General features: G+C 41.3%; 1 protein-coding gene across 2 annotated transcripts in view; it reads right to left on the reverse strand.

Annotated features, from left to right (window-relative positions):
- The window catches only part of dnah5 (dynein, axonemal, heavy chain 5), a gene marked incomplete at both ends in the record, with an annotated part of 164,451 nt that overhangs the window by 107,412 nt on the left and 29,261 nt on the right, over window positions 1–27,778 (reverse strand). For both annotated transcript variants that reach the window (XM_084052448.1, XM_084052447.1), the window contains 26 exons: window positions 1,562–1,708; window positions 2,345–2,498; window positions 3,813–3,920; window positions 4,750–4,884; window positions 6,249–6,443; window positions 8,614–8,801; window positions 9,331–9,438; window positions 9,577–9,647; window positions 10,856–11,028; window positions 12,015–12,239; window positions 12,659–12,871; window positions 13,464–13,620; window positions 14,081–14,244; window positions 14,694–14,847; window positions 16,059–16,258; window positions 17,038–17,130; window positions 17,279–17,426; window positions 18,671–18,909; window positions 19,492–19,554; window positions 20,232–20,450; window positions 22,520–22,755; window positions 24,167–24,291; window positions 24,464–24,540; window positions 24,957–25,099; window positions 26,627–26,720; window positions 27,491–27,690. In XM_084052448.1, the coding sequence (XP_083908574.1) occupies window positions 1,562–1,708; window positions 2,345–2,498; window positions 3,813–3,920; window positions 4,750–4,884; window positions 6,249–6,443; window positions 8,614–8,801; window positions 9,331–9,438; window positions 9,577–9,647; window positions 10,856–11,028; window positions 12,015–12,239; window positions 12,659–12,871; window positions 13,464–13,620; window positions 14,081–14,244; window positions 14,694–14,847; window positions 16,059–16,258; window positions 17,038–17,130; window positions 17,279–17,426; window positions 18,671–18,909; window positions 19,492–19,554; window positions 20,232–20,450; window positions 22,520–22,755; window positions 24,167–24,291; window positions 24,464–24,540; window positions 24,957–25,099; window positions 26,627–26,720; window positions 27,491–27,690 (4,029 nt within the window). The remainder of the gene's footprint in view (window positions 1–1,561; window positions 1,709–2,344; window positions 2,499–3,812; window positions 3,921–4,749; window positions 4,885–6,248; window positions 6,444–8,613; window positions 8,802–9,330; window positions 9,439–9,576; window positions 9,648–10,855; window positions 11,029–12,014; window positions 12,240–12,658; window positions 12,872–13,463; window positions 13,621–14,080; window positions 14,245–14,693; window positions 14,848–16,058; window positions 16,259–17,037; window positions 17,131–17,278; window positions 17,427–18,670; window positions 18,910–19,491; window positions 19,555–20,231; window positions 20,451–22,519; window positions 22,756–24,166; window positions 24,292–24,463; window positions 24,541–24,956; window positions 25,100–26,626; window positions 26,721–27,490; window positions 27,691–27,778) is intronic.

Consider the following 27,778-nt stretch of genomic DNA (forward strand, 5'->3'; position numbering starts at 1 on the left):
TTATTGGTTATTTACAATCTTCAATCTTGAATTAGAACCCTGCTAGCGGCAGTAAAAACAATGATTATGCAAGGGAAAAAAAGCATACTCTAGCATATCATAGCCACCATGTTTATGTATGTGGAATCATGGTTCAACATGTGTGATCAATCTATGACTATACTAGTATGACACTTGGAGACGGAGATGGTTCAAGAATAGACTTCTTTGGTAATGAAGACTTCAAAGTTTGGGCTGAGTAAAAACAGTGGCTCAAAGCTGATAACAGCAGCAGCACTGCTAGTTAATGATGATATGATGAAACAAGAAAGAAAAAGACAGTGAAAGAAAGAGTCAGAGAGGGACAGAGAGAACAAAGAGAGTAATATAAAGGATAATGGCTGTCGGCCTCTGATGAGGCCATTCGCTGAGATTAAAGGAATACTGTACAGCTCCCTCTTTGCACAGTAATAGCATGTAGACAACGAAAGACTGAAATACACAAACAGCCACACTTTTACTCACAAACGCAGACTCACAAACTAAAGTTGAACTTCAGCAGAAAGCTAAACATTCTGATTTGATGGACCCCCTCGAAAACGAGATGCTGCATCTCAGGGGGTTTAAGCACAATTTAAACTTTGTTGTGCGTGACACCGCCGGCGTGCAACTAAGTTTAAATTGTGCTTAAACCCCCTGAGATGCAGCATCTCGTTTTCGAGGGGGTCCATCAAATCAGAATGTTTAGCTTTCTGCTGAAGTTCAATTTTAGTTTGTGAGTCTGCGTTTGTAAAGCAGGCCTTATCCTTCGAATAAATGTGTCATCTCTAACTCTGAATGTTGAGACCAACTTCCTCACCTTTCCATGCATCTGTGCTGTGTTTTACTGAAATTATACATCATATTCTCAACCAACCCATAATTATTTTTATGACATGACATGAGTGGATGCAAAAGTGAAGCCAGGATCCCTTGTTAGCCACTTTACTTGGCTTGGATTTCCAAAAACATTTGTGTGGACTGAATTCAGGTACACTCAGTCCCAGAGTAAGCTTAATGAGCATCATTCAACAAAATGGCAGTACTTGAAGTGAATAATGTTACAAAGTAGCACCTTACCCAACTAAAACTACATACTAATTGTTTATAGAGAGCCAACACAGTATTATCTGCTGCTAAATGCTGATAATTAAAAACAAAAAAGAATTAAAAGCATTTTGATTTACCTTCTTCAAGTTAAATACATTATTCTAAATGTAATACCTTCATTGAAAAGAATCAGAGGATTGTTCAGAGAAAATAATCGATTGAATTATCCACTTAAACCCTACTGTGTATACTTAGTTGAACAGGGTCCCCCAGGAGTATATCGTTTTTTCCCCTCTAGTTTTTTCCCCCTCTACTACACCAAATCTCCTAATAGCCACAAATAGCCAATCTACAAGCTCACAATGTTGGGTGCTTGTAGATATGTCCCAGAATAGGGAAGCTAGTGTTTGTGTGGTTAATCACAACTAAGCTCAATTCAGCTCAAGCGAAAAGTCAATAAAATCAATCCTATGAACATTGAAGTCCCTCAAACCTTTCTTGGCTCTCAGGGTTTTCCTCCAGAGCGTAGAGAAGATGCCATCCGTCCAGTCATTGGTGGCGACATCCAGGCGGCCAAACATTTGAGGAGCTGTGATGGCCTTGGGGTTCATACGCATCTCTCTGTGCGGTTGGCCACAATCTGGCAGCGTGCAAACACACACACACACACAAAATCTGAATTAAGAGTCATTTCAGATGCAGAATACTGAAACGGGCACAAAGCATAACATCTCTGGTGGCATATCATGTGTACACATACTGTACATTATTACACTGACAACTGGATTTGATAGAATAGACACATAATTGAGAGTAAAGTAAACATTTACACACTCAGTAGTATATAGTCAGTCTTCTATAACTATAGCATTCAGCCTGCATTACATAGTGTATGGTTATTAGTGCGCTAAGGTGATGATGAGAGTCAAGCTGTGTCGTGTAATGGAACTGACCAGAGTTAATTACACAGACTAATGTACAGAAATAAGGTCAGGGCATTGTGCGACATGGACTTAATCCCTGACACTAATGTGATATAGTGCAGTGGTTCTCAAACTGTGGGTCGGGACCCCCAGAGGGGTCCCCAAATAATTTTAAAGTAACTACACAATAAAATGGACTTAATAGTAGCGGTGGAACTAGAGACGGCGAGGGTAAACCTTGTTGTACACACACACACACACACACACACACACACACACACACACACACACACACACACACACACACACACACACACACACACACACACACACACACACACACACACACACACCTGTCATGGCCTTCATCAGTGTGTGTATACAGGTGGTTTTCCCAGCCCCGCTGGGTCCTAGAGCCATCATGCCATGTCGGACCCTCTGAGTCTCATACAGTTGGATGACCTTCAACTTCCATGGAGGGTGGCTGATGAGTCCGGCATCCTGAACCTGTGCCGAGACAGACAGACAGACAGACAGACAGACAGACAAACAGCGTAATTGTTGCATTGTGCAAATCTTATTGTATTTTAATAGTACTGTCTTTACTGCTATTGCTATTATTGTATTGCTATTTTTGTGCTGTTTTTCATATTATTGCGTTGTCAAGGAGCCGAGATCCAAGAATTTGACTCTCATACTGAATATTGAATCTTAAATGCTGAATATTCAGTCTTCATGCAGTCAATATGCGTCTCTGGGGCATTTATATTCCACAATACTGCTCCACATGTGACATAATATAATATATATTCCTTCATTTTCACAGCGAGAAAAACTAAATCCCAGGACATACACAGCTTCAGGGATGTGGAAAAATTGCATTCATAAAAAAAATGCAAGCAAACACACATTATGAGAACAGTAGACAATAGTGATGGCTGAGGGTTCCAGCGCTTTCTACTTGCCACAGATACTTTAGAAATGGTACATGATGCAATGTTTTATTTCTTTCAGAGCAATATCTTGAGGCAATTATGGGTGACATGAAAGATACAGTAGACTGAACATATCTGTCTCTGGCTCCCTTTTTCTCTCTGTCTCTTCTATGACTTTCGATTTCCTGTGTTTCTTTTCAATCCACCAACCTCTCCCTCTAACACAAGTGCACACGCTTGTGTAAGAGGCAGAGAGAGCACGCATACACACACACACACACACACACACACACACACACACACACACACACACACACACACACACACACACACACACACACACGCACACACACACGTTTGTATTACTATACTTGTGAGGACATCAACACTTTAGGACAGCCATGTTATGAATGCCATTTAAAAATAATAATTGACATTTTTAACCGTAAGCCTAAAGCCGAAAAACAGCAGATCTACAAGCCCACAACGCGTCGCGCTGCGACGCGTTGTGGGCTTATAGATCAGCTATTTTTCGGTGCATGACACTGGCTCGCAACTAAGTATAAATCATGTTTAACTCTAATTCCGATCCCTAAACCTAACCTCTAAATGTCTAATCCTGACCTGAATGTGTTTCTAATTGTAAACGTATCTCTAAAAAATGATTTTTTTAACTATAAAACAACCATTTGTCTTGTGAGGACCAGGAGAACGGTCCTCACAATGTATATTTCTTCAAATGCTACTATACGTGGTCCTCGCAAGTATAGTAATACAAACACACACACACACACACACACACACACACACACACACACACACACACACACACACACGCACACACACGCACACACACGCACACACACGCCTCCTTCCTCTCTCCTACCTGCATGTCGATGGCACTCTCCAGTTCAGGGTAGCCTGCTTTATCAAGCTGGATGCCTGGGAAGAGGTCCTCTATCAAGCTCAGGAACAGTGGCTCATCCTCATCAATCTAATGGCATAAATACACACACACACGCACACACACAGGCACACACAAGCACACACACAGTGAAATGAACCGAGAGAGAACTGGAGAGTTTATCACGCCTCATTGAGAAAGAAGCAGGTTTACATGAGTCACAGCATGAACGTGCAGAGCAGAGTGTGCACAATGTTTTATATTAATTCACATGATTATACCAGATCACATTTTATTTCAGAGATCTATCCATCCATACTGTATATCTAGTGATTCTCAACCATTTTCATTTCAAGGACCCGCCGTTTAATGCATTAAGCCCTGGACCCCCCAATTGATACCATATACCAGTGGTTCTCAAACGTTTTCATGTCAAGGACCCCCAAATTGACACTGATTAGCCCGCGGACCCCCATTTGAAAAAAGATATGGCAGCGACCCCCATAAGAGAAGATTTATACTGCTCTAGCAGTGATTCTCAACCATTTTAATTTCAAGGACCCCCAGTTTGACATGCATTAGGCTACAGACCCACATGTAATGGCATTTCTATCTCTGGGACCCCAATTTATATTGTAAAATCAATGTTAATTTAACTCTGAGAATGTACAAATGGAACCAAATGGACCCGTTAGGGTCCATTTGGTTCCATTTGTACACTCTCAGAGTTACAGACCCATAAGGGTCCATTTGTTTTCTACCCATCATTTAGCTGGGGACCCCCTGGAACCCCCTCAAGTACCCCTGGGGGTCCCCGTACCCCACTTTGAGAACCAATGCCATATACGGGAACCCCCTCAAGGACCATGCACTGGGGGGTCCCCAAACCCCACTTACTGTTCTATTGTATGCTACTGACCAGTTTAGACAGGTTCATGTCCCTGAGGACCCTCATGACGATGGTGGACTCGGTGTCGTTGGGGTTGGCTCGTTTGGCGGCACCCAGGGTCCGCAACACTGACAGGATGTTCCGCAGGCCAAAGTCATAGTGCACCTGGAAGCATGGATGCAGATGGGAGGTGTTCATTTAAACATACATACGGTAGTATTATACACAGTACGACACTCTGTGTTCATTTAACTCAGGAGTGTACAAATGGTTTGTGTTGCTTACATGGGCTTGTGGCGCATTTGCATCTGGATAATCCATTTTGAGTTTATTTTTGTTTCTGTCTATTTTTTTCTTGTTATTTTCTATCACATTCCATTGTTTACACCAAATTTGAAATCATGTTTGCGTGTTTGTTTGTCTGGTCCGTTTCTTTATTCCACTGTATTTTTACTGATTTTTTGTATTATCTTTTGAAAAGGAAAATATGACAGCAATAACAACATGGGGGGGAGGGTTGGGGAAAGGGAGAAAATGTAAAAATGTCTGACTGCCAACTTTCAAAATTTCTATTCTACGTGATTCTAATAAAGATTCTTTTTTGTTTTAAAGGGGTGTACAAATGGATAAATTAACACTGAGGGCTTTTACTGCGTACCTATACTTCATTAGTTCTAGTTGCAGGACAGCTCATTAAAAGATCCACGCCTGTAGTAGTTCATACTAGAATATTAATATTACAAGCATGTGAAGTTACGGGGCAGAGGACAGAACATCAACTGAATACAAACTGCACAGCCTCAGTGAAGTCATGTGCTCAGTAAACCTGCCTCACCTTCTCCATTAACTTCTTCTTCTTCATGACTGGAGTTGATTTAACCACTCTGGGCATTTCGTAACGTGTTGTATCGTGGCTTGACACTGTGAGCTTTTAGATTGGCTATTTCAGCAAAGAGATTTGGTGAAAAAAGGAGGATCTCAAGTATAGACCGCTGGGGGGGCCCAGTAAATGTAGTATATAATGTTTAAGGGGTTAACAAAAGGTTAAATAAATAGCGTACATCATCCATCTGATTTCACCCTGGACAGTTCGTTTCACAAGGACAGGTGTTTGTACACTGCTCTCATTTCTGAACCAAACATTATTATATTTCTTTCTTTCTTTTTCAATATTGTATGGGGCTTTTTACTGCCTTTTACTGTTGGCAGTTCTGGAGAGTCCTTGTGCAGTAGTAAACGTCTGTGGAAAATGTGTGGGGAATGAGTTGAGAATGTGTGGAGAATGTCTGAAGAGAGCAAACTGACTGTGGAAAGTGGACTGACTAAGTAATCAAATGGCAGGTGTGTGGAATTTGCCAAGCAAGCCTAGGCTGGGGTTGCCATGGCAATCAATTGGCTCATTTGGGCCACGACCAGAGCCTTTTCTTGCGATTCTGGACCACCTACCTATCCGGCCGACATAGAGATTTGGTGCATTTAGTGCAAGAAGATGTGGTAGGCACACTAACCATCAGTATGTTTCTACGTACCTGCTTAGAGAGCTGTTCCTCACACAGCTTGTACAGAGTGAAGAACTTGCGGGCCAGATCGATGTTATCTATGAACCCACAGCTGGCCAGTTTGACCCTGATGATGATCTGACGGTCGGGAACCATCATGGCCACCGATCGGAAGTTAATCTTCAGGTTCTCGGGAAGTTCCTGGCGACCTGCGTATCCTGGGTTCTAAATCAGGTGAAACATATGAAGATTTGAAATCAGAATCAGACATACAATAAAATCCTCAGTGTTAGTTTGACTCCTCCAAGAGTCTACAAAATGTAACCCAATGAACTGATTACATTTCTACACTCTATGTAGCTATAAATGGATACATGTTACTGTGTACAATGATACATTTTCACATACTGTAGGAAATAAAATAAGACATTTAACTGTCAATAGAGTCACAAAATACCCCAAAATAAACGTTTTAATATATATATATATATTTTTTAAAGTCCTAATGGAAAAGAAAATGTGGAATAATCTAATGATTTTAAGTCATGTACATTGTCTCTTTATAACAATCCAAAGAGATTAAAATTTCAACAAAGCAAATTCCATTTTGTTTCATTAACATTGTTTTCCATTGCAAAGTTATTGGCTGCACATATTACAGTACATTTGGGGCATTAACCCATTCAGTCCGGGAACGCATACTGTGTCATGTTAGATTTTTAGCTATAACCATTATTATATACTTTCGGCTATTCAAGAACAGCAGATCTACAAGCTCATAGCGTGGCACCGAGTGCCACGCTACAAGCTTGTAGATGTATCTTTTGAAAAAACTTCTAAATCCAAACTTGTTTTTATGTTGCTATAATATCAGTGGTTCTCAAACTTTTTTCATGTCAAGGACCCCCAAAATGATATGTACTTTTCCGCGGACCCCCCCCCCCCCCCCCCCATCTCAAAATATTGTGTTCCAGGGACTCCCAGAAGCAAATATTTGAGTTAAAAGTTTATGTATATTCAAAGATTTGCACAAATTGTCACGATTTAAAAAAAAATAGCAGATCTACAAGCTCATGGCGCGGCACTCGGTGCCGCGCTATGAGCTTGTATATCTGCTATTTTTGAATGGCCCAAAGAAATCTAAAAATGACACAGATGCGTTCCCGGACTGAATGGGTTAATGAACAACACAGTGATGTAATCAGATAATCAGACTTTATAGAGAAGTCATTATGCCTTCAGCAAGGGAAATCCCCCTGGACACACACACACAGCTCAGAACCTACCTCTGCTATGCTAATGCTCTCTCTCTGCACTGTACACATTCATAACAATCTCTCTAACTCAATATAATCTCTGACCCTTCTCAACAGCCCGCAAGAGTCATTCTGCGATGCTCTATTTAATTATTTGTCTTGGGAGGGTAGATCGAGTGAACTGTGTGTTACTGAATAATGAATAGTTCTATATAACTTAATAATACCAAGTTATCTTGTTAAATATGTATAGTGCATAAAAGGCTGGAAAATAACCCATGCTGGGTTCATTTAACTTCTGCCCTGCACAATTAACCTTTATAATACTTAATTAGTGTTACATTTTTTCTTGGTGAATTCAATTTTAATGCTTAATAAATCAGTAAAATAGCAGGGGAAAGCCATCATTATTTACTTTAAGTGATACAGTATGTGAGATGAGGCTTTAATTCCAGCAGGGTGTAATTAACAGAAACATTGTTCTTGTGTTTTTTCTTCAGTAGCTTAGTGGAATAGAGCAGTGGTTCTCAACCTGTGGGCCAGGGGCCATGAGGCCACGAGGATATTTCAAATGGGCCCCCAAATAATTGGCAAAACATTAATATAATATTGATATTAAAACATGTATGTAAAAAAAAACAGTCAACACAAATGTGTTTTCATCATTATATCGAGAAATAATAAGTTGAAAGTATACTATGTTAGTCCCCCCAACTGCCACTTGAATTTGTTCAAATCGGCCTCATGGTGGCAATATAACAAGCCGTTTCGAGTTTTTACCTATAATTGCACAGATCTGCATAAAACTTTGCACGCACACTGCCTAGTATGACTATAAGTCACATCTGCCTCCCTAAAAGAAAAAACTTTGCCCTGCATTTTTCACATCTGCCTTTTATAGTGCCACCAGGAGGCCGACTTTGGAAACCTTTTTTTTTATATTACTCCTTTAGATTTTGTCCAAAAATCACGCAAATCGCTACACAGTATCTCCATAGTCATGTGATCAAGACGGATCTGAGTTTTCATATTCCATCTTGATTGGCTAACATTGGCTTCCAAAGTTTGCAGGATTGGTCTGTGGGGTTTAAGTGTTTTTTTAAACTGAACGTTGAGGTGTCCCCTGCCCTGATCCTCACCATGGTGAGGAAGATGCCGAACTCTGGATTCATCTCCACATTGTCCCCGTCGGTGAAGATGAAGTTCTTGCGTCGCTCCTTCTTGCACGTGAGGACGATGGCGATCTGCTGAGCCGCCACCGACAGCACGGGGAGATTGATGCGGTTGAACTCATCGAAACAGCCCCACGAGCCAGACTGAGCCAAACCTGGACACAGCATTCACACATACTTGAGTGTAAACTGAACTCTGAGAGTGTACATCTGTACAGTATACACTCAGGAAATGAAGAGAAAAAAATTACCTGTGTTCCAATGGATTCAATGTAGTAATTATTTAGTCACAAGTTCTTACTTTTCATTGGTTCAATATTTATAAAACCCACTGACAGACTATATCAATTTCACTTTCAAAATCCTTCAAAAATAGCTCGCAGCACATCGCAATGTGATGCGCTGTGAGATCATCAGCTATTTTAGAAACTTTTGCGTGACACTCTTGTAGGACAAAGTAGGGCATTAATTTATAATAGAAAGAGAAAAAAACATTACAAGTTGAAATATAGAGAGAAATAATATTGTATTTTGGTCATTGCATTACATGGACTGCAACTGCAAATGTACCATAACGGTATTCCAAAACTTCACATTATTGTCGATTATTCATTTTATTATTGTGAGTTATTCATACAGTATATTGTAAACATATATTTCATACAAAAACACTAGGTCTCTCACCTTTGAAAATCCTTCCCAGACCTCTGAAGTCCATTTGGTCAGAGCAGTTGAAGACAACCACATACTTTCCGAGACAGCGGCCCATGTCTTTTGTGGTTTCTGTCTTACCTGACAAGCAAGAAAACATAGGATTTCTGACACCTCGGTTTTCAGTATTTACCTTTAGAGCAGTGATTTTTACATTAAATTCATATATAGTTTTTTGAATACAATAAGAGTTAAATTAACACTCAGTATCAGCCTTACCTGTTCCTGCAGGACCCGCTGGAGCCCCTCCCATACTCATGCCCAACGCTTGGGCCAGAGTGATGTAGCACCTGGAACACACACACACACACACACACACACACACACACACACACACACACACACACACACACACACACAGGGTTTCAGTATAAATAGTGTTGTTTGATTTATTAAACTCTGCGTGATCTACAAGCTCACAACATGGCGCGATGAGACATGTTGTGAGCTTGTAGATCTGCTATTTTCACTATTTCTTACGTTTTTGTTTTATTTGTGGAATTTCGTAGATTTCTTTCTTTTTATTCACGAAATTCTCTTGAAAAATGTTTGAAATGTGTTATTCATTTCTGAAAATGTTAGATTCTTTTACATTTTTGAACATAATTTTCAAATAATAAACTGATATTGAAACTGAAGCAAACTGATATTTACTTGTTCTGCGCGACCCAACCATGGGTCTGCGACCCACTGTTTGGGAAACAGTGCACTAACTGGCTGAGCCACCTGGCACCAAGGCCTCGATTCATTTTCATCCGACATGGAGGCAGGCAACATCAGAGAGAGAGGAGAGAAAAACAACGGGGTGCAGAGAGACGAGAGAAGAACAGGGATCCAGGCATTAGGGAGTGCTGAAGGCCATGAGGCCTGGAGGATGCCACTTCTCTGGGGAGCCGCTGTCTGATGTCTGCTGGTGGCTCCATGCTGCTGTCTGTTCTCATCTATTTTCTCTCCTGTCTCTTCTCATCTTGCTCTGTTCCTGTGTGCTCCTGCCTGTCCGTCCGTCTGTCTGGCTGCCTGCCTGCCTGCCTCTGTCTCTATCTGTGGATGCATCTCCCTCCCTGATTATCCACCTCTCTCGCCCCCTGTGTTTATCCCCCTCTCTTTTGTACCCTGTCAGAGACAGAGGTGAAGACCGTTATCTCCGAGCAACTCCCTCAACGCCTCCTCTCTCCTCCTCTGCTCATTATTTGTACCCTATCCTGTCTTCAAAACCGCTCCCCTCACGTCTCCTAAAAAAAACACATCCCGTCCTCGCCATGGGCATTGTGTCTGTGTGTGTGTGTGTGTGTGTGTGTGTGTGTGTGTGTGTGTGTGTGTGTGTGTGTGTGTGTGTGTGTGTGTGTGTGTGTGTGAGTGTGAGTGAGTGAGTGAGTGAGTGTGTGCGTGCGTACGTGCGTGCGTGTTCTCTACCTGTCAAGCCCAAGGACCTCCCCTTAGTTAGACTAACATTTTCGTCTGGTATCTTTCTGTGTTTCCGTGTGACCACGTACTGTACCTGTCAGTCAGTGGTGTGATGACCAGCCTGTCAGTGCATCCCAGGAACTCGTTCTGGTAGACAAAGCCCACGTCTGTGATGTTGATCATCATCCTGTCGGAGTCCTCGTTGAAGTAGAAGCGACACTGCTTCAGCCACTCAAAATCGCTGGGGCTCTTCACATGCTGCCGGCACTGTAGAGAGAGAGAGAGAGAGCGGAGGAAGGATAGGCAATGGGTGCAGAGGTGAATGGGGAATTGGGGATAGAGGGGAGATGTGGAACGGCAGAAGAAAGTAATGGGAGATGAGGATTAGAGGGGATGAGGTGAGAGAGAGGTAAGGTGAAAGGGTGGACAGGAATAGAGCAGGGAGTAGAAGGATGTGAGAGCAAAAAGAAGGGAGGCAGAGGGGGGAGGGAAGATGGAGAGAAGGTAGCGGGAAGAATGGAGAAGAGATAGGGATGAGGAGAATGGCAGTGGGGGGGGGGGGGGTAAAAAAAATGTAGGTGAAGTCAAAGAGAGAAAAGAAGAAGTGGGACACATTAATAGTGAGAGAAAGCATAGAGCGGAGAGATAAGGTGACAAGAGAGAGAACGTTCAACAAACCAATGAGGGTAGGAATAGAAGAATGATGGTGAAGTGAAAGTAGACAAAAGATGGAAGTGATTTGAAAAACGTCCTCCACACTTTTTGACTAATGGGTGGGCAATTTCTAAAGAAGCAATAAAGACGTTTAGTGAGGAATTCCTGCAAATGTAATATTTAATTTGTTCCACACTCTCCTGAGCTTCAAGGTTGGAAACAGTGATTAACTGCAACATTTGAGGCCAAAATATTTCACTACATTGGTAGTGAGGAAAGTTAAGCGGAGCGGAGCAGCAATGCTTACAAATCCAGCATCATCCCACTGTAAGAACATTTAATAATTTATGTTATCATCTGAATCAATAGAGTTACCGAGTGTCAAACCTCATGTTGTCAACAAAATGTTTCAAGACATTTGTAGACCATCAGGTTTCTGATTATATCACCATACTATCAGCGCCATGCGGACACTGGCTTTGTCATTGCAGGTGCACTGAAAGGCCTTTGTTTGCCTGGACAGTGGACACCGCAGGTGAAAAGCTCCTGTACACACCTAACAAATGTCATCATCCGACTATCTATCCTGCTCTACTCACCAGGTCATCAAATATGTCCCTCTGGTGGACATGGATGGTGATGAGTGTTTCATACTTGGTCCTCTCCACAGCCCCTAGGTCTCTGGTGGTCATGTCGATCAGTGTATTGAGCAGATCCAGGAACAGCTGGTTTGTCTTGGCCATGATGCGCCGGTCATAGCGTGCGTTGGTCAAAGCCTCCTCAGAGTCCCTTGTCCAAATCATCTGGACGCCCAGCAAGCCCACCTTCAAACAAGGACGAGATCACTTGGAGATTAATATACGATCTTATGACATTCAACAGTTGTTTTATGCATAACTCACGGCACTGAAATTACACTTTGGAGGCCCTTTGGACCTAAGCGATTCTGCACAGAGCTTAGCATGAAATGGATTGAGAGAATCACCTTTATTAGCCAAGAAGACAATATCATTATTATATTATTGGCGGTACACAGTGGCAAATGCAGTAAATACAAATTTCTGCAAAACCCTGGCTCGGCATGAAGATGAGACTCAATGCTGATGATAAAAACTGAATCTGACTTTGATTCGATTCATACTGTATAATGGATATAGGTAATATCAAGGTGATCTGTTTAACACAACATTAAATACAGTCTTTGGCACGAAATTTGATCTGAATGTGATTGAGTTTGACCCACCTGAGAAGGGAAGGAGTCGAGGAATTCGATGAGCTGGAAGCCGGGCTCCTGGATGGTAAGAGCAGCCTGTCGGATGACCATGTGCAAAGATCTCTGCGATTCCATAAGCAGAGCATGGAGCCACACCTCCACGTTGCCCTCTGCTAAAACCGGACGCTCAAGATTCACGGTCTCCCCTTCCCGTGATGATATGGCCATAATACGGTCATAAACCTGAGAAGTTCAATCAGTTTTATTGTTACGTTTTATTGTTATCACAGACTGAAGTGTTAAGGACTGTTCAATAATTATTATTATACTTTTTTTTCAAACTCATTTGTATCATGAGTACACAGAATATTACATGGCGATGATTATTATTTTTGAAACAAGGTTGATTTTCCACCACAAATAAAAGCTTCAACCTGTATGAATGGGGCTTCACCAAATTAATACAGTAGTTTGATGCAAAATATTCACTAATTTTCGATCTGTTTAATTGCTACCGGTAGCCTACATGCTCCCGGTATAAGGACCTTAAAGAAATGTGAGGGAGAATTCTAGTTGGCAAGAAATTTAGCATTCTATTCTATTCTATTCCTACAGTGTGGAGTGACACTCTTGCTTAATTTATACTCCGTTGTACGACAACGTGCAATCCGTAAGCTTATAGATTTTTGCTATGTGCACAATAAAGTACAAATCAGGCTTCTGTGGTTCAAACCATGGTGCCACGTGGTTCTTTTCACTTATTCACTCATTTCACTATCGGAGAGAGAACACAAAAAGGGAAAATGTGTGCAGACTCGTATCCCAAACGATGTACCTTGTCATGGAAGCGGACACACTTTATGTTGTCAAAGACGTTGAGGAGATGGGCCTGGATGGTGTGGGAGTCAGAGGCCTGGCCTAGGATCTCCAACAGGGCAGGGTCCGAGACGAAGAAGAAACGAGGGAACAGCAGCCGTTTCTTCTCCAAATATCTGAAAGAAAGAACAGAACAATGCAACATCTCATCACAGCTGAAAGAGAACATCGTACAGAAAATGGTTGGTTTGGTTGAATGATGTACAGCAGCTGGAGAACATAGTATACCCAGAAATGTAAACAATAAAACGTGTTTATGGAAATTGCACCAACTGGGAATTTGTATAGCAGAAAATTCCAAAATAAAAGGCAGTAACAGAAGATACAGAAGATTCAAAGTGTCAAAGAAAAGTATATCCTGTTATTTTATGTCTAAATTAAAATAATCATACAAACAGAATTAAAATGTCACTTTTCTTTTACTTTCTGATCAAGGCTTTTTAAATTTTTATTTGAGACAAATGGAATTAATTTATTTTCTTTCTTTTTTTCATGCCCGTCATCCTGTCCCCTTGGTTACGATGGTTTTGAGAGTGATTATTTCAGTTTAGTTGTGAATGATTCTTTCCCACTCACCCTGTGAGTGATTTCTGACAGATCTCCAGCTGCTCAAGGAGGTGAGGAAGTAGTTGTCCCATGGTCTCGTCTCCCACGCATGACTGCACCACGTTGGGCATCTCATGGGCACGTGACATGATCTTCACCCATGCCTTGTCGATGTTGGAGAAACGCTTTGCTTCCTATGGCCGTTGGGTACATTAGTTAGCCACTCACATCTTATTTGTGTGGTACACGGTACACTTTCATTACAAATATATATATATATTTTGTATGGACGGAATAAAACAATACTGTCAGAGATTAATGTCAGATGGTTCTGAATTTTTATTCGCTGCTGAAACCCTATTTCCCAAAAATATTAGGTTCTTAAAGGCACATTAATCAGGTTTGGTTAGATAAGAAAGAACAATACAATGCAAGCAATAATACCGGATGCATTGTGTGTGTGTGTGTGTGTGTGTGTGTGTGTGTGTGTGTGTGTGTGTGTGTGTGTGTGTGTGTGTGTGTGTGTGTGTGTGTGTGTGTGTGTGTGGGTGTAACCCACATGAACCTAATTTGTCCTTGGGATCACAAAATCCATAATAGATAAAAAACCCTATCCAATTGGGTCCCCTGTAATTGAATGTACCTTAGGCAGCTGTTTGGCGATGTCTCCTCCTACAAACACAGCCTCCAGGTAGATCCACAGGTTCTGCACGGTCATCCAGTTCTCAATTATGTCTGTGGTGTTGGACAGATTCTGCACCCACTTCTGAATCTGGGCCTTGAAAGGAGTGTTGTATCTGCAGAGGTCCAGTCAGGATAAATACGTTCACTTAATAATCAGGCTGACAGCATTACATTACATAAAACGTAGTTATAGCTTTGCAAAAGGTTGCATTATCTGACAGCAATAATGGCTTGTATTAGCAATCTTCCCGGAGGGGACATACTTACAGTAGTAACAATCAGGTTAAATGATGTCATTATCTGAGTGAGGCGATAGTTGGTGCAATTACAGTAAACCTAAACTGCCCAATTAACTTTGCCTCTTACCGGTATCAATCTGTTCTATCACCTATTCCACTATGTGGTGCATTTTAAGGGCCATACTGAGTGTAGGCGTTTTAGCAAGTAGAGGTGCTTAACTAGAATCAAAGATCAGTGTTATTCAAGTTGACAGTGCAGGAGGCAATACTAGTCTGAGATAAGCAGCCAATTATATGTAGGACACAGTGTGTTCAGCTACAACCAAATATAGTCACTTTTTTTTTCTTTTCTTTTTTTCTCTAAGCACCTTAACGTCTATAAGTATATCATGCACAGTATACATACATTGCTGCTATGCTCAGGCACCTTAGTCTGTCTCTTATCTCAGGTACTTTGTAAATATGTAGATAACTTGTTTTTGGCTTCTATTGTTCTCTTGTTTGATCTCCTTCCCACTTGCCCCCCTACCCCTCTTCTTCTCTCTCTCCCCACTCTTCTTTCTACGGAATTTAACGTTGCGATGGGAATGATGTACAAAAACAAATTTCACCCACTTTTTTACCTTGTAAACCTGTGATGTGACAATAAACCTGATTCTGATTCTGATTAAATCAGCAATTAATGCAGACAAGAATCATCACTATATCACAGAAATACTTTTGTTGTTTCACTAACAGTAAAGCAACATATTAGAAAGGTGAAGTGACACGTTGTGAGCTTGCATTTGACAATTTTTTAGGAAGAGATTTGGTGTAGAGGGGAGAAAAAAAGTAGGGGACAAAGTATAGAACGGCATGGAAATACGGCCAGCAGTTTTTCCGATTTATGTTGTTTTGAAGAAAAGTGGACGGACTAACTGGCATTGCCATTCTTAGAGCGTCTGCCCTAGCGGGGCAAGAAAATATATCAACCCACGCTGCTCTTTTACTGTAACAAAAAGCATGAGGCATCTCAACCTAATGATGCTGTTCCCAGTGACCTTTATGCTTAAATGATGCTCCGTCCTACGACGTCGTTCATGTACCTGTTACTCATAAGTGAGCCGAGCATCATCAGGCTGTCTTCCATACTGGTAATGATCTCTGATGTGCTGTCGCCTCTCAGGAGCAGCTCTCCGCGGGTCTTGAAGACAGCGAAGGTGAACGTCTTGTTGTCCCACTCGGCGATGACCTGCTTCATCTTTTGTTCAATGTCCCGCTCCTTCACTGCACTGATGCAAATGTCCTGCAGAAGAAACTCAAAGATTTATCAAACTGACAGCGACAGGGCAAACGCACGTATTAATCAAATATAAAGTTACCCTGCTTACATAACTATAGATGTGGCAATTTGGGGCACTAATTGCAAGTCACTGGGGCATTACAAAACCCATTTCATTTTAATAGTACATTTTATTATGTCTACAGTCTATCTACCTCCACCTTATATGTGGATATATATATCACTAATACTACTACAAACTTCTGAAGCTGCATGTACTGAAATAGGAGCACGGTCCACATGATTCACTCACCTGACCATAAAGATGTCCATTGGATTTAAACAGCATAATATAAACTTGCCACATCACTATAACTGTTTATATAGTTCATTTAAAAGCCTGAATGAAAGGATTTAATCAAATAGGTAGGTCTACTGTATCTAACTGATGCCAAAAGCTCCACCTTACTGAAAGATTGAAAGGTTGACATAAAAAATAATTTGTGACTTTGGCACGTTGTACAGTCTTCTACTTTAAAGCACCTAAGCATTAGTGTCGGAAATTACTAAACTGCACATTCATATTCATGAGGTGGTTTTCTGTTTTCACTTCATTCGTCGACACCTAGTGAGATATGTCAAAATCAATCGTCACCTTTTCAGATTATTCTTATGTTGCTTCTCATATCCTCTTTAGATATTAGCAGCATAGAATCCATGTAAAACAAATTATAAATAACAAATAAAAAGCACCACATAGCAATACTGTAACCAGTAGTTGTGTAAGACCTTTCCACACTTACCTCAATCTCCTCTTTGTACCTTAGAAGTGGAGCCTCCATGATGTTACGCAGTTTGAAAGCGTCGGTCTCCACCTCAAAGCTATGCCCAGTCACCTGGCCCAACAAACACGTATTTTAATTATAAAGTTCCAAATTAGGCTGTTACACAGCAGCTACTGAATAACTTGCATACAGAATAACACATGAAACATGTACATTGGCTCCTGTCTCAGTGATTGTCTATAGTATGTGTGGTCGTCACCTCAGTGATCCTCTTCCAGTGGCGGGCCATCATGGCCTTGTTGGTCATCAGCTCCAGCAAGGGGCAGCACTCACTGAATTCATCAATAGTTTTTTTCAGGTCTAGAAAGGCCTGCCACTCCTTCAGGGCACGGGGCAGCTTACGACATCTGTAATCAAAACAAAACATTATAAGAAAAAAAAATCACTAATACAGTTAGAAGAGGCTTTAAAACTTCTCATTTACAATTAGTTCACACGAAGAACAGCTGTGTGTGTGTGTGTGTGTGTGTGTGTGTGTGTGTGTGTGTGTGTGTGTGTGTGTGTGTGTGTGTGTGTGTGTGTGTGTGTGTGTGTGTGTGCGCGTGCGCGCGCAAGCGATAAACAGATGAGTTATGTGCCTAGCAGCAAGTGTCCAATGGGACGTCATTTAATTAGGCAGATATCATATTAGCTTAACAGACTTTTAGCTCTCTTTATGCTGATAAGAAGGCAGAGCAAAAGGTAACAGAAAGGTTACCACAAACTATCTCACAATGGCCAGAATACGGTCTTCCCTAGACTGAAATATCTCTTTTCTTCTTTTTTCAGTCAGACTTCATTACCTTCTTCCAATTTCCAGTGTGATGGGCACAAAGCACAGGCCACATTAAAGGACAGAGCCCCGCAGATAAAGACAATGGGTAGAGAGAGATTGAAATCCTTCAGAGCATTCATGCAAACTTAATGAAACACATAACACTATAGCTTCAGGGGCAGGCCCAGACATCAGGCCATGACGTAAAGGGGATATTGAGGTGAAAAGCAACTACACAGCAAAAGTTCTTCTTCTCTACACAGCAACACTTCTTCTTCTTCTTCTTCTCTACACAGCAACACTTTCTTCTTCATATTCGTCTTCTTCTCCTCTGCTTCCTTTGTTCTCATATTATGTTGTTTGATATGAAATTCTGGATGATGGTGTGATATTGTGTGATGTTGTGTGAACACACTAGAATGTCCCAAGCTCAGTTTGTTTGATGAAACATGGAAAAACATTGACACCACTTGCAGATTAAAGTTTTGCTGTTCACTTCATTTCTCTTCACCTCACTCAGCTGATGGATTGGTTTACAATGGATTCCATTGAATGGAATATACAAGCTGCATAAGGGTGAAGGGGCATAATCGAAAGTAATCACAATGGGCATGGGCATGATCAAAACAAATACTACAGTCACTTTGTCATGATAATTATAATATAGACCAGTATGTTTTATATATTAACAACTTAAACCCTACAGTATATACTTTGTTGATGGGAGTCTTGATCTGCTATTTTTCACCAATATTGTTCACCTACATCCCCAGAATAGGGACGAACTGGTTTCATGTGGTAATTCTGTCCCATGTATAAATACACCTATTTTCTTACCTAGTCTGGAAATCCTGAAGCTCATTGTTGACCTTTTCAATCTGGATGTCAACCCACAGAATGTCATAGTAACCATTGACCGTCTCGATGACACTGTTGTACAGGCCGTACAACTTCTGCAGCAGGGTCAACTGCTTCCTGATTTCTAACAGCTGGGGATGCTGGGTAACAGAAAGTCCAAACAGCTCCTCGCCACCTGTATAGGTGATGTACTTCCTGAACAGGTTGTCAAAGCGATTCTGAAATGGAGAAGGGTTAAGAAAACAACTAAACATCAATATAGTTTGATGATAATCATATTACATGACATCACACGTCATATTACAAACGCTGTATGCTAGGTAGGGGTACTTTGTCAAAGTACCCCTTTTATGCCCATATATGGAGATCAATGATGTCATCTGTATATGCCCATATATTGGTTTGGATCGACGGTTCTGGACAACAGAATATCCATATAGGCTATGCCTATATATGGACATATCAGTCGGCTCGGCAGTTCTGGACAACCGCTTATTCGAACAACTCGACAGCGGGCACAGCACTACCAATTGAGTCCTTGCCGGTCGGTTTCTATAAATGAGTCATAGTGACGTGCCCGTGGTACAACCAAGTATAAAATAATGCTTAAGTGGTTAATCAGACAAATCAATTAAGTAGATTATATAAAATATATTAGAAATTTTCCGCCTTGATTTTTGATATATAAAATTATTTAATTAAAAAAAAATGATTTGATTATTCGATTAATCAAAGATGTAATCGATAGAATACAAAATAATCGATGGTTGCAGCCCCGTAGTAGATGGTTATCCACATACCTGAAACATGATGAGCCTATCACTGGCATCTTGAGGAGCAAGCCCCACAACCATGGGGCCATCCTAGATGAGAGAAAGTAGGCAATGTCTGCAGTTAAAAACTAGACCCTTAAGAAGGCCATATTAATTATGCACTGTAATTAAAATGAATGACTAGGAGGGGAATTAATATGCTATTTGTGGTGTGTGTCCATGTGCAAAAGACTGAAATCTCACAGCTTTAGGCTGCTGGTTTTTATATCTAGTAGCCTAAAATATGCTAGTATTTATGCCCTTTCCTAATGTGTTTTGTGTGTGGACTGTTGACATAAACAAACAATTTAACACATTAAGGCCTGAGGTTGATTCTACAAAATGTCTTCTAAATCCAGTTTAAAAACAGTTTTTTGAAAAAAAGTATGTTGCTAGATCAGTGGTTCTCAAATGTCAAGGACCCCCAAAATAATATGTATTTGGCCGTGGACCCCCCCATCTCAAAATATTTTGTTCCAGGGACCCCCAGAAGCAAAGATTTGAGTTACAAATGTTTATTTTAAATATATATAAATATTCAAAGATTCGCACAAATGTTCACAATGTTTCTAAAATAGCAGATCTACAAGCTCGTAGCGCGGCACTCGGTGCCGCGCTACGAGCTTGTATATCTGCTATTTTTGAGTAGCCAAAGAAACCTAAAAATGACACAGATGCGTTCCCGGGTTAAATGTGTTTTTTGTATGCATGTCTTGTCCTTCTTCCACCTTATCATACTCCTGGTAGAAGTGCTGGCAGTCTTCCACGAAGGTCTCCACGTTGCTGATCAGCTCTCCTCTGAAGTTGGGCTGCAGGGACACCAGCTCATTCTGCACCTCCGTGCCCCTGGACAGCAGCTTCTCCCAGGTGTACCGCAGCGTATCCACCTTCTCCGACTCTTCCTTCGCCACCGACAGCTCATATTTATGGAGCATGGCGTAGGACTCCTGAGAGAGGGAGATGTGGGATGGACATTTTTTATATTTTGAGGTAAAGTAGACATAACAGGCTTCAAGCTGGCAGGCAACATCGTTTAGGTCTACCGAGCGCACTGGAAATACTGGCCAAACGCGTTCCTCGAATCTTCATTGATCAAAGACAGATGTTATTTCTGCACGCTTCCCGCTCTGCTGCATCATGGGCATTATCAATATTTCCGTATGAAGTCTGGCTTCATATCATTTACTTAGCCTGGCATGGCCAGACTAATATTATTGCGTAGATAATGATATCAGTCTGGAATCTCTGTGTGTAATCCTGCATTTCTAGGGGGCTCTGGTGATAAACCCGCTCCACATTTGCATACTGGGCCCTGATTGGTCTCTCACTACTTCGGAGGGAGTGAAATCCAATCACAACTGGGCGGTGCCAGACCAAATCTGCCAACGGCAAAAAAAAAATCGCAATGGCAGATTCGTCTGGTTTCCAGCCTATCATTTACTGACACCTGCTGTTTTTTTTTTAAAGATTTGTTTTTGGCTTTTCTGCCTTTATTGATAGTTTGTAAGTGAAGACGGACAGGAAAGAGGGAGAGAGAGAGACGGGGAGAGACACGCAGCAAAGGTCGTCGGGAACGGGACTCGAACCCGCAACGCGCTGTCAGGCTACATTAGAGCCTAAGTGCCCGGACCGGATTTGTTTTAAATTTGTCTGGTTTCTTATCTGTAATTTTTATGTTTTACTTTTATTTTCAACACTGATGTTGTTGAATGCATTATATTACTTGACAACACTGCAAATGAGTTTAACTACAGTGTAATTGTCTCCGCCAGGCCGAAGGCATGGCGAGAGAGTATGTTTTACCCTCCGTCCGTCCGTCCGTCCGTGTGTGTGTGCGTGCGTGTGTCCTGTCTGTGTGTTACCAGCTAATCTCCGGCACCGTTGACCCGGTCGCTGCGAAACTGTGCACACCCACTCCCTGGATGCCAATTCAGAACCTCTGCCCCACATTTTTCACATGGGCCATTTATAGCGCCACCAGGAGGCCGATTTGTGCAAAACCTCTTTTTCCCCATTACTCCTACAGTTTTCAACCAAACGTCATGCAAATCGGTACACAGTATCTCTATAGTCATGTGATCAACCCTGATCTGTCCGATTTCCCATATTCCATCCTCATTGGCTAAGGTTGGCTTCCAAAGTTTCCAGGATTGGTCCGTTTTGAACAAACTGCCTCAAATCATGAACGCAGCTTGCCATTTCCATAAACTTGCACACACACATTCTCACTAGGCCGAGGAAGAAATGCCACTTGACATGTTTCAAATCAGCCTCATGGTGGCGCTATAACACGCCGATTTGCATTTTTAACTATAACTGCACCGATCTGCGTGAAACTTTGCACGCACACTCCCTAGAGACCAAGGAAAAACATCTGCACTGCATTTTTCACATCTGCCATTTACAGCGCCACCAGGAGGCCGACTTATGTACAATACATTTTTGGATATTATTCATTCAGATTCTGTCCAAAAATCACGCATATTGGTACACAGTATCTCCATAGTCATGTGATTCTGATGGATCTGTCCGATATTTCATATTCCATCCTATTTGGCTTACAGTGGCTTCCAAAGTTTGCAGGATTGGTCAGTTTTAAACAAAATGCCTCAAAACATGAATGCAATGTGCAATTTCCGTGAAAGTTTGTATGCAGATTCCCACTAGGCCGAGGAAGAAATGCCCCCCTTTTCACATTCACATTGGCCTTTATAGCGCCACCAGCAGGTCTAATTTAGCAAAACACATTTTTGGAACAAAATGCCTCAACTCATGAATGCAGTGTCCCATTGAAAGGCCTAAGAAGAAATGCCACCCTTTTCACATTGGCCTATTATAGCGCCACCAGGAGGCCACAATAACCTACCTGACCTGGCGGAGACCTGTGCTCCGAGGAGCACTTTTTCTAGTTTTGAGAATAAATCAATCTTGAATGAATGAATGTTTCAAGTCTTTTGTGTAAATAACCAACATCAATATCTGAAAGGTTGCGGGTTATGAAATATGCTTGCTGTACCTCTACTGGGCCCACTAGGAAATCAATAGAGATCTGGTGCTCTCTGATCTCTTTGAGCGCTGCCATGGCGATGCGGATGTCATCCAGGTCTTTGATCGGTCGGTTAAGCTTCTTCGCTGCTTCATCCACCATGGTGAAAATCTGCTCCATTTCTGAGCGATACTTCTTGTTACAGTGCAGACCATAGTCCACCATCCAGCTCTTGGTTTCTGCCGTGAGGGACATCTTCAGGTCCGCTGGTAAGAAGACACAATTGAAAATACTATGTTTTGTGATGCATGGCTTAATGTCAGGTTAGGGCTTGATATACTTTGTTGTGTGCGGTGTCGCGCACAGAAAATGGTAGATCTACAAGCTCATACAGCATCTCGCTCGACCTGTTGTAAGCTTGTAGATCTGCTATGGCACGCAACTAAGTATACATACTGGCTTCATGATCAGTAATGTTAAAGCTGCACTATGTAACTTTCATGTCCTACCCCGGATTCAAACCAGGTCTCCTGCGCAAGTGCTGAAATGCTTACCACTAGCTAATAGAGCCTGCCTGCTTGGTCAGGGGGAGAAATAGAATTTTGACCTTCAGGCAGTATCACTTTAGATCCTGTGTCAAACCAGACACAGGATCTAAATATTAGAAGATCAAGGAGACCAAATTCACAAAAGAAAGTTACATAATAAAGCTTTAAATATTTATTTAAAATAAAATATTAAATATAATTGACTGTTATGTTCTCATACTAAATACTAAATAATGTTTTGGGCAGGTGGCAGGGGGTAGTCCTTGAGGATTGTTCGAAATATGCTAGTGGTGCAGAGCCAAAAAAAAAAAGAACCACTGCTCTAGGCGTTGGATCACAGTTTGTAAGACGTTCCACATTACAGTATGTCCATGGGCCAAACAATCTGTTTTTCAGGGGTTGTCTTACACAGTATAAACTAAGCCTAAGGGCTTTTTTTGGTTTTGCCTTGCCTGTGGAAAGCACTGTGTACCTGGACTATATTCAATATGAAGTGAGATCCAGGCTAATATGAATAATCATAGTTCAGTTTAACTATAAATAATTCATAGGCCCTCCTCTCTAGTCTTTTTTGTTGTCTTCTACGAATCACTAAAATTGACATTAACCTGGGACAGTTAAATCAGTTACTATCATACCATCGGGTGTATAACTGCACCACACACACTCTAGTATCTTATATATAACCTATAAATAAAGATATTACATTGAATATGTTGAGTGTATTGGGGACTACTACTATATAATGCTGTAGTACAGTAAAATATAATAGCAATGAATGTATAATATATTGTAGGTTCATAAATATACATGTAAAATAGAGTTAGAGTTGCTTATTGTCGCTAATCTGTCCAATTCTCCTATGGCAGTGATAGAGTCGTTTGGCTCCAAATGCAATATATTGTAAACAACAGTTTGCTTGTTGAACCATATGTCACATCGTCCAGTGGACTGTTAGCCAGTTTCTGGAGAATCCACTCCCAGTGTAAAAAAATAATAATACAAAATGCAATATGTTTTCATGAGCCTGGGTCTCAGGATGAAAAAAAACACATTTTGGATTTGGTTCAGGGCTATAAAGGCAGTAGACAGACAAATAATGAAGGACAGTCAAGCATCTTTATCCAACCTGTGTACAAAGCCAAAGCTCCAACAGTGAGGAACTCGGGTTCAGCATTGATTTCCAGTTCAAGATCTCTGTAGTAAAGTATCTGGCTCTCAAACTCTGAGAGAAGAGGAGTCCCTTGACTGAACCTGTGAATGAACCACAAAAGCATCAGAAATATATTATTTTTGATCACATTTATTGTGTCAGTAATGTGTTATGCTACATGCATAGGATATAAAATAGTTATTAGTATCAGTCAATCAATAAATGCATTCATCCTTCCATCAAGTAAACCACCAATAATCAATCACTCCATACTTCTGGATGGTGTCTTCACGATTCTGCTTCCAGATGTGATGGTAACGGCTAAAACGCTCCAGAGCTGTCATCACCTCCTAGGAAACAATACAAATAAAACAGGGGAGGTCCATGTGAGAAATGCAAGCCATTGAAAATCCATGTTTAGTTGTCCATGTGGAACACATTGGAATGTACTGTAGCATTTTCTTGCATGCCGTTTGCTCTCATGTCATTTTCAGGGGACGGAAACTATCATGCAAGTGTGAAATGGCAATCGTGGCAATTCTGGTCAATGTGTGGCCATGGAACTCAAAACACATCTGCTCCTACTGATCCTTGATGTCATGCCGTTAACAAAATGCTTCTGTACACTCTTCATAAAAACCTTTGAACAATCCACCTTGTATCGTACTCATGGTTGTTCCAAGAATTATATTTAATGTGAAATTTCAATTTCCCTTTTAAAATGACATCTGCTATACTACTAGCTTCACTGTACAGTATACTGTACCTTCTTGGTGGAGTTGAGGGATGTGCCGAGAACAGAGACCAACTTGACTATCTCCTTGTTCTCTGACACACTCTTGTAGTAGTTCCTGGCTTGAAAGGGTAGAGTCTGACCCACAGACGCAGAGATGTCTGAGGTGCTTCCATCTGGAAGGAGAACATAAGGAAAGGGAAAGCAGGCAATTTGTGACGGATTTAGAAAGTGAAAGGGTTGAGGGAGACAGGTTGTAAATACCTACCGTAACAGAAATTGTAGAATACATTACATCACAGTGAGTAAGGTGGATATAGTGTCTGGTTTGTGTGTTTTTGAGTTGCAGATGTAGTGAATATAAAGGTACATGTGTAACACTGGGCTGAATTCTACCATTTTAAAGAAAATGCATTGCTGCCTTTTCTTTGAACACTTTCGGTCTATGGAAGAGGCCTTACTGAACAACTGAGACGTCACTGTCCCATGCAAGCCTTAAGGATTCACACCTAAAACTGACTGTCGACGGTGGGTCTACGATGGGTGGACGACATTGCTTTTCAAATCTAGTTGTTCAAATAAGTATAACATTAAAATCGGAAAGGTTTTTGTGTCAAAAGTTCACTTCTTTGTATCATTTTCATGTGGCTACAGGTGAAATAACTCAGAATGTACAGATAAAAATGCAATTATGTCTCTGAATCCCACTATCTGGGTGGCGAGGGTTACAGTATGTCTGCATCCTACAGCAACATAGTTTTCTGTCATCCAACGCTGTATCATGTTCTATCATTCAAGCCCATTTATTTCTCTCCATCCAACGTCATCCAGTGTTTCACTACATTAGCTTCATGCTAGCTAGTGTGCATTGTGATTGAATGGGTTGCAAGGACCGATGTGCTCAAGTTGTTTTGAGCTTAATGCTTAAATGTCTGATGTTTAAATGCCTATTTCCAAAGCCACAGATGGAACATTTATCAGTGACTTTGTCTGTTCACATTCAGATATCACCGTGCTCTGCTGATCTGTGATATAAGGAGATCTGATTACACCATAACTGTGCTGTAGTGGGCAATGAGCTGTGCATTGTACATGCCTGACATTATTGTATGGAAGGGGCATGGTATGTTAATAAAAGCATAGGGTCTATCACGGGAATTGCAGCCATGAGAGATATGGACAGAGAAAGATGTGTAGAAAGAGATAAAAGGACACATAGGGCCGTATCTTGCACTCTGTGCAATGCGGCACAAATTGTCATTTCTCGTTTCCAACCGACACAGTTGTGCGCATCTGTGCACCCATGGGCATGATGGTCTTAAAATTAGGTGTGATCAGTGCAGTGAGGTTATGGATAAAATGTACATCTGCTTTATCATCCTTTCCCCTTCTTTCATCCCAAAATAAGCACAAGACATGACTGTCAATGAGATTTTGAGTGCACTTGCCAGGTGTGCCGCAAATAGAAAGTGGGGAGATCTTCACGGCTGCGGTGGGGAAAGCAGTACTGCAGCAACATTTGCATTTCATTTGGGATTCTCACAGTCCTACTCTGTATGGAATTATTAATAAGTTGTGTCCATGTGGGTGCGGAGAAATAATTATTTCAGCTGGATGGCGGATCTAGTATGTACGTACGTGGCAATCCATATGTTTGTACATATATGTGTGTACGTATGGTGTATAAAGACAAGCAAACTTACCAGCCAGACTTCTGTATGTGGTTTCTCCATCATCTGATTCACTCTCACTGCTCTCCTGTTTCAATGCAGCCATCCGCCGCTCACACATCTTCCTCTGCAAGGAAAATGAAAAACATAACACTACAGTATGAGTTCTTCAATGTCTCCATGACAGCTAAATTATGTTTTAGCAAGCTAACAGTTGCTGGGGTCACTCTCTTCCTCTTTTCATTACTTCATTTTAAATGTGTCTACTTCAAATGCCGCGCAATGTTTCAAATTAATTCTTGAATTATTTTGTTGATAAGTAACATTGTTGACTTTCCTCCATTTTCTGAGCATCCTCCTCTCATTGCTTTACTGCAGCAGATACCTCATGATTACAAATCAAAGAGTTTCCCCAGTAAGACTACCTGTTATTCACATTTTGTTCTTGTTTTGTTGTTGCAGACACTTGCTCATTAACTTGATCTCCCTCTGTAAGGAAAAAAGCTAAGTATTGATTACAAGCAGGAAACAACCTACTGAATGAATTTTCCCTTTGATATAATCCTAGCTGGCAGATAGTAGCCTAGTCTCACTGCCACGATCTCTACTCCACACTCCAGCGCTGGAGTAATAGTAGCCTTAAATATCTTATTTAGATAGATGCAGGTATGTTGTTGACTTGTAGACAGAAACTAAACACATAACCTACAGTATGTTATGGTTTGATGTCTACTTCTTTTCTTAGGACTCTAATTCCAAAACCAGTACCCTGTTGGTGGTTGACAAAGGTTCATAGCACTTTGTGTTGAATTTCTGCTCAATAAGGTATGGGAGAGGGGTATTTCTATAACACACACACACACCCCTGACCCTGCCACATCCAACAATTATGCCCACCTTAGAGATCCTCTCTGGACACCATTGGCCTACTCCCTTACTGACACTGACGACACAGTCCACAGCCCGGTTCAGAGCCTGTTGGACCTCATCCAGGGCTGGTACCATGACAATGTTGGGGATGGACAGAATCACATTGGCCCTAAAGATGGTCTGCGGCTGGCCACCACTTTTGCCACGGCTGGACGAATCACTCTCAGCTGCAGAGGAACAGAGAATTGTATTTCTTAGGTTTATATTTTACTTCAGAATTCATAGAAGCAACTATAATTTATTCAAGTGCTTCTG

Source organism: Gymnoscopelus microlampas (genome assembly GCF_963454915.1).
Source record: "Gymnoscopelus microlampas genome assembly, chromosome: 3".
Classification (NCBI taxonomy): domain Eukaryota; kingdom Metazoa; phylum Chordata; class Actinopteri; order Myctophiformes; family Myctophidae; genus Gymnoscopelus; species Gymnoscopelus microlampas.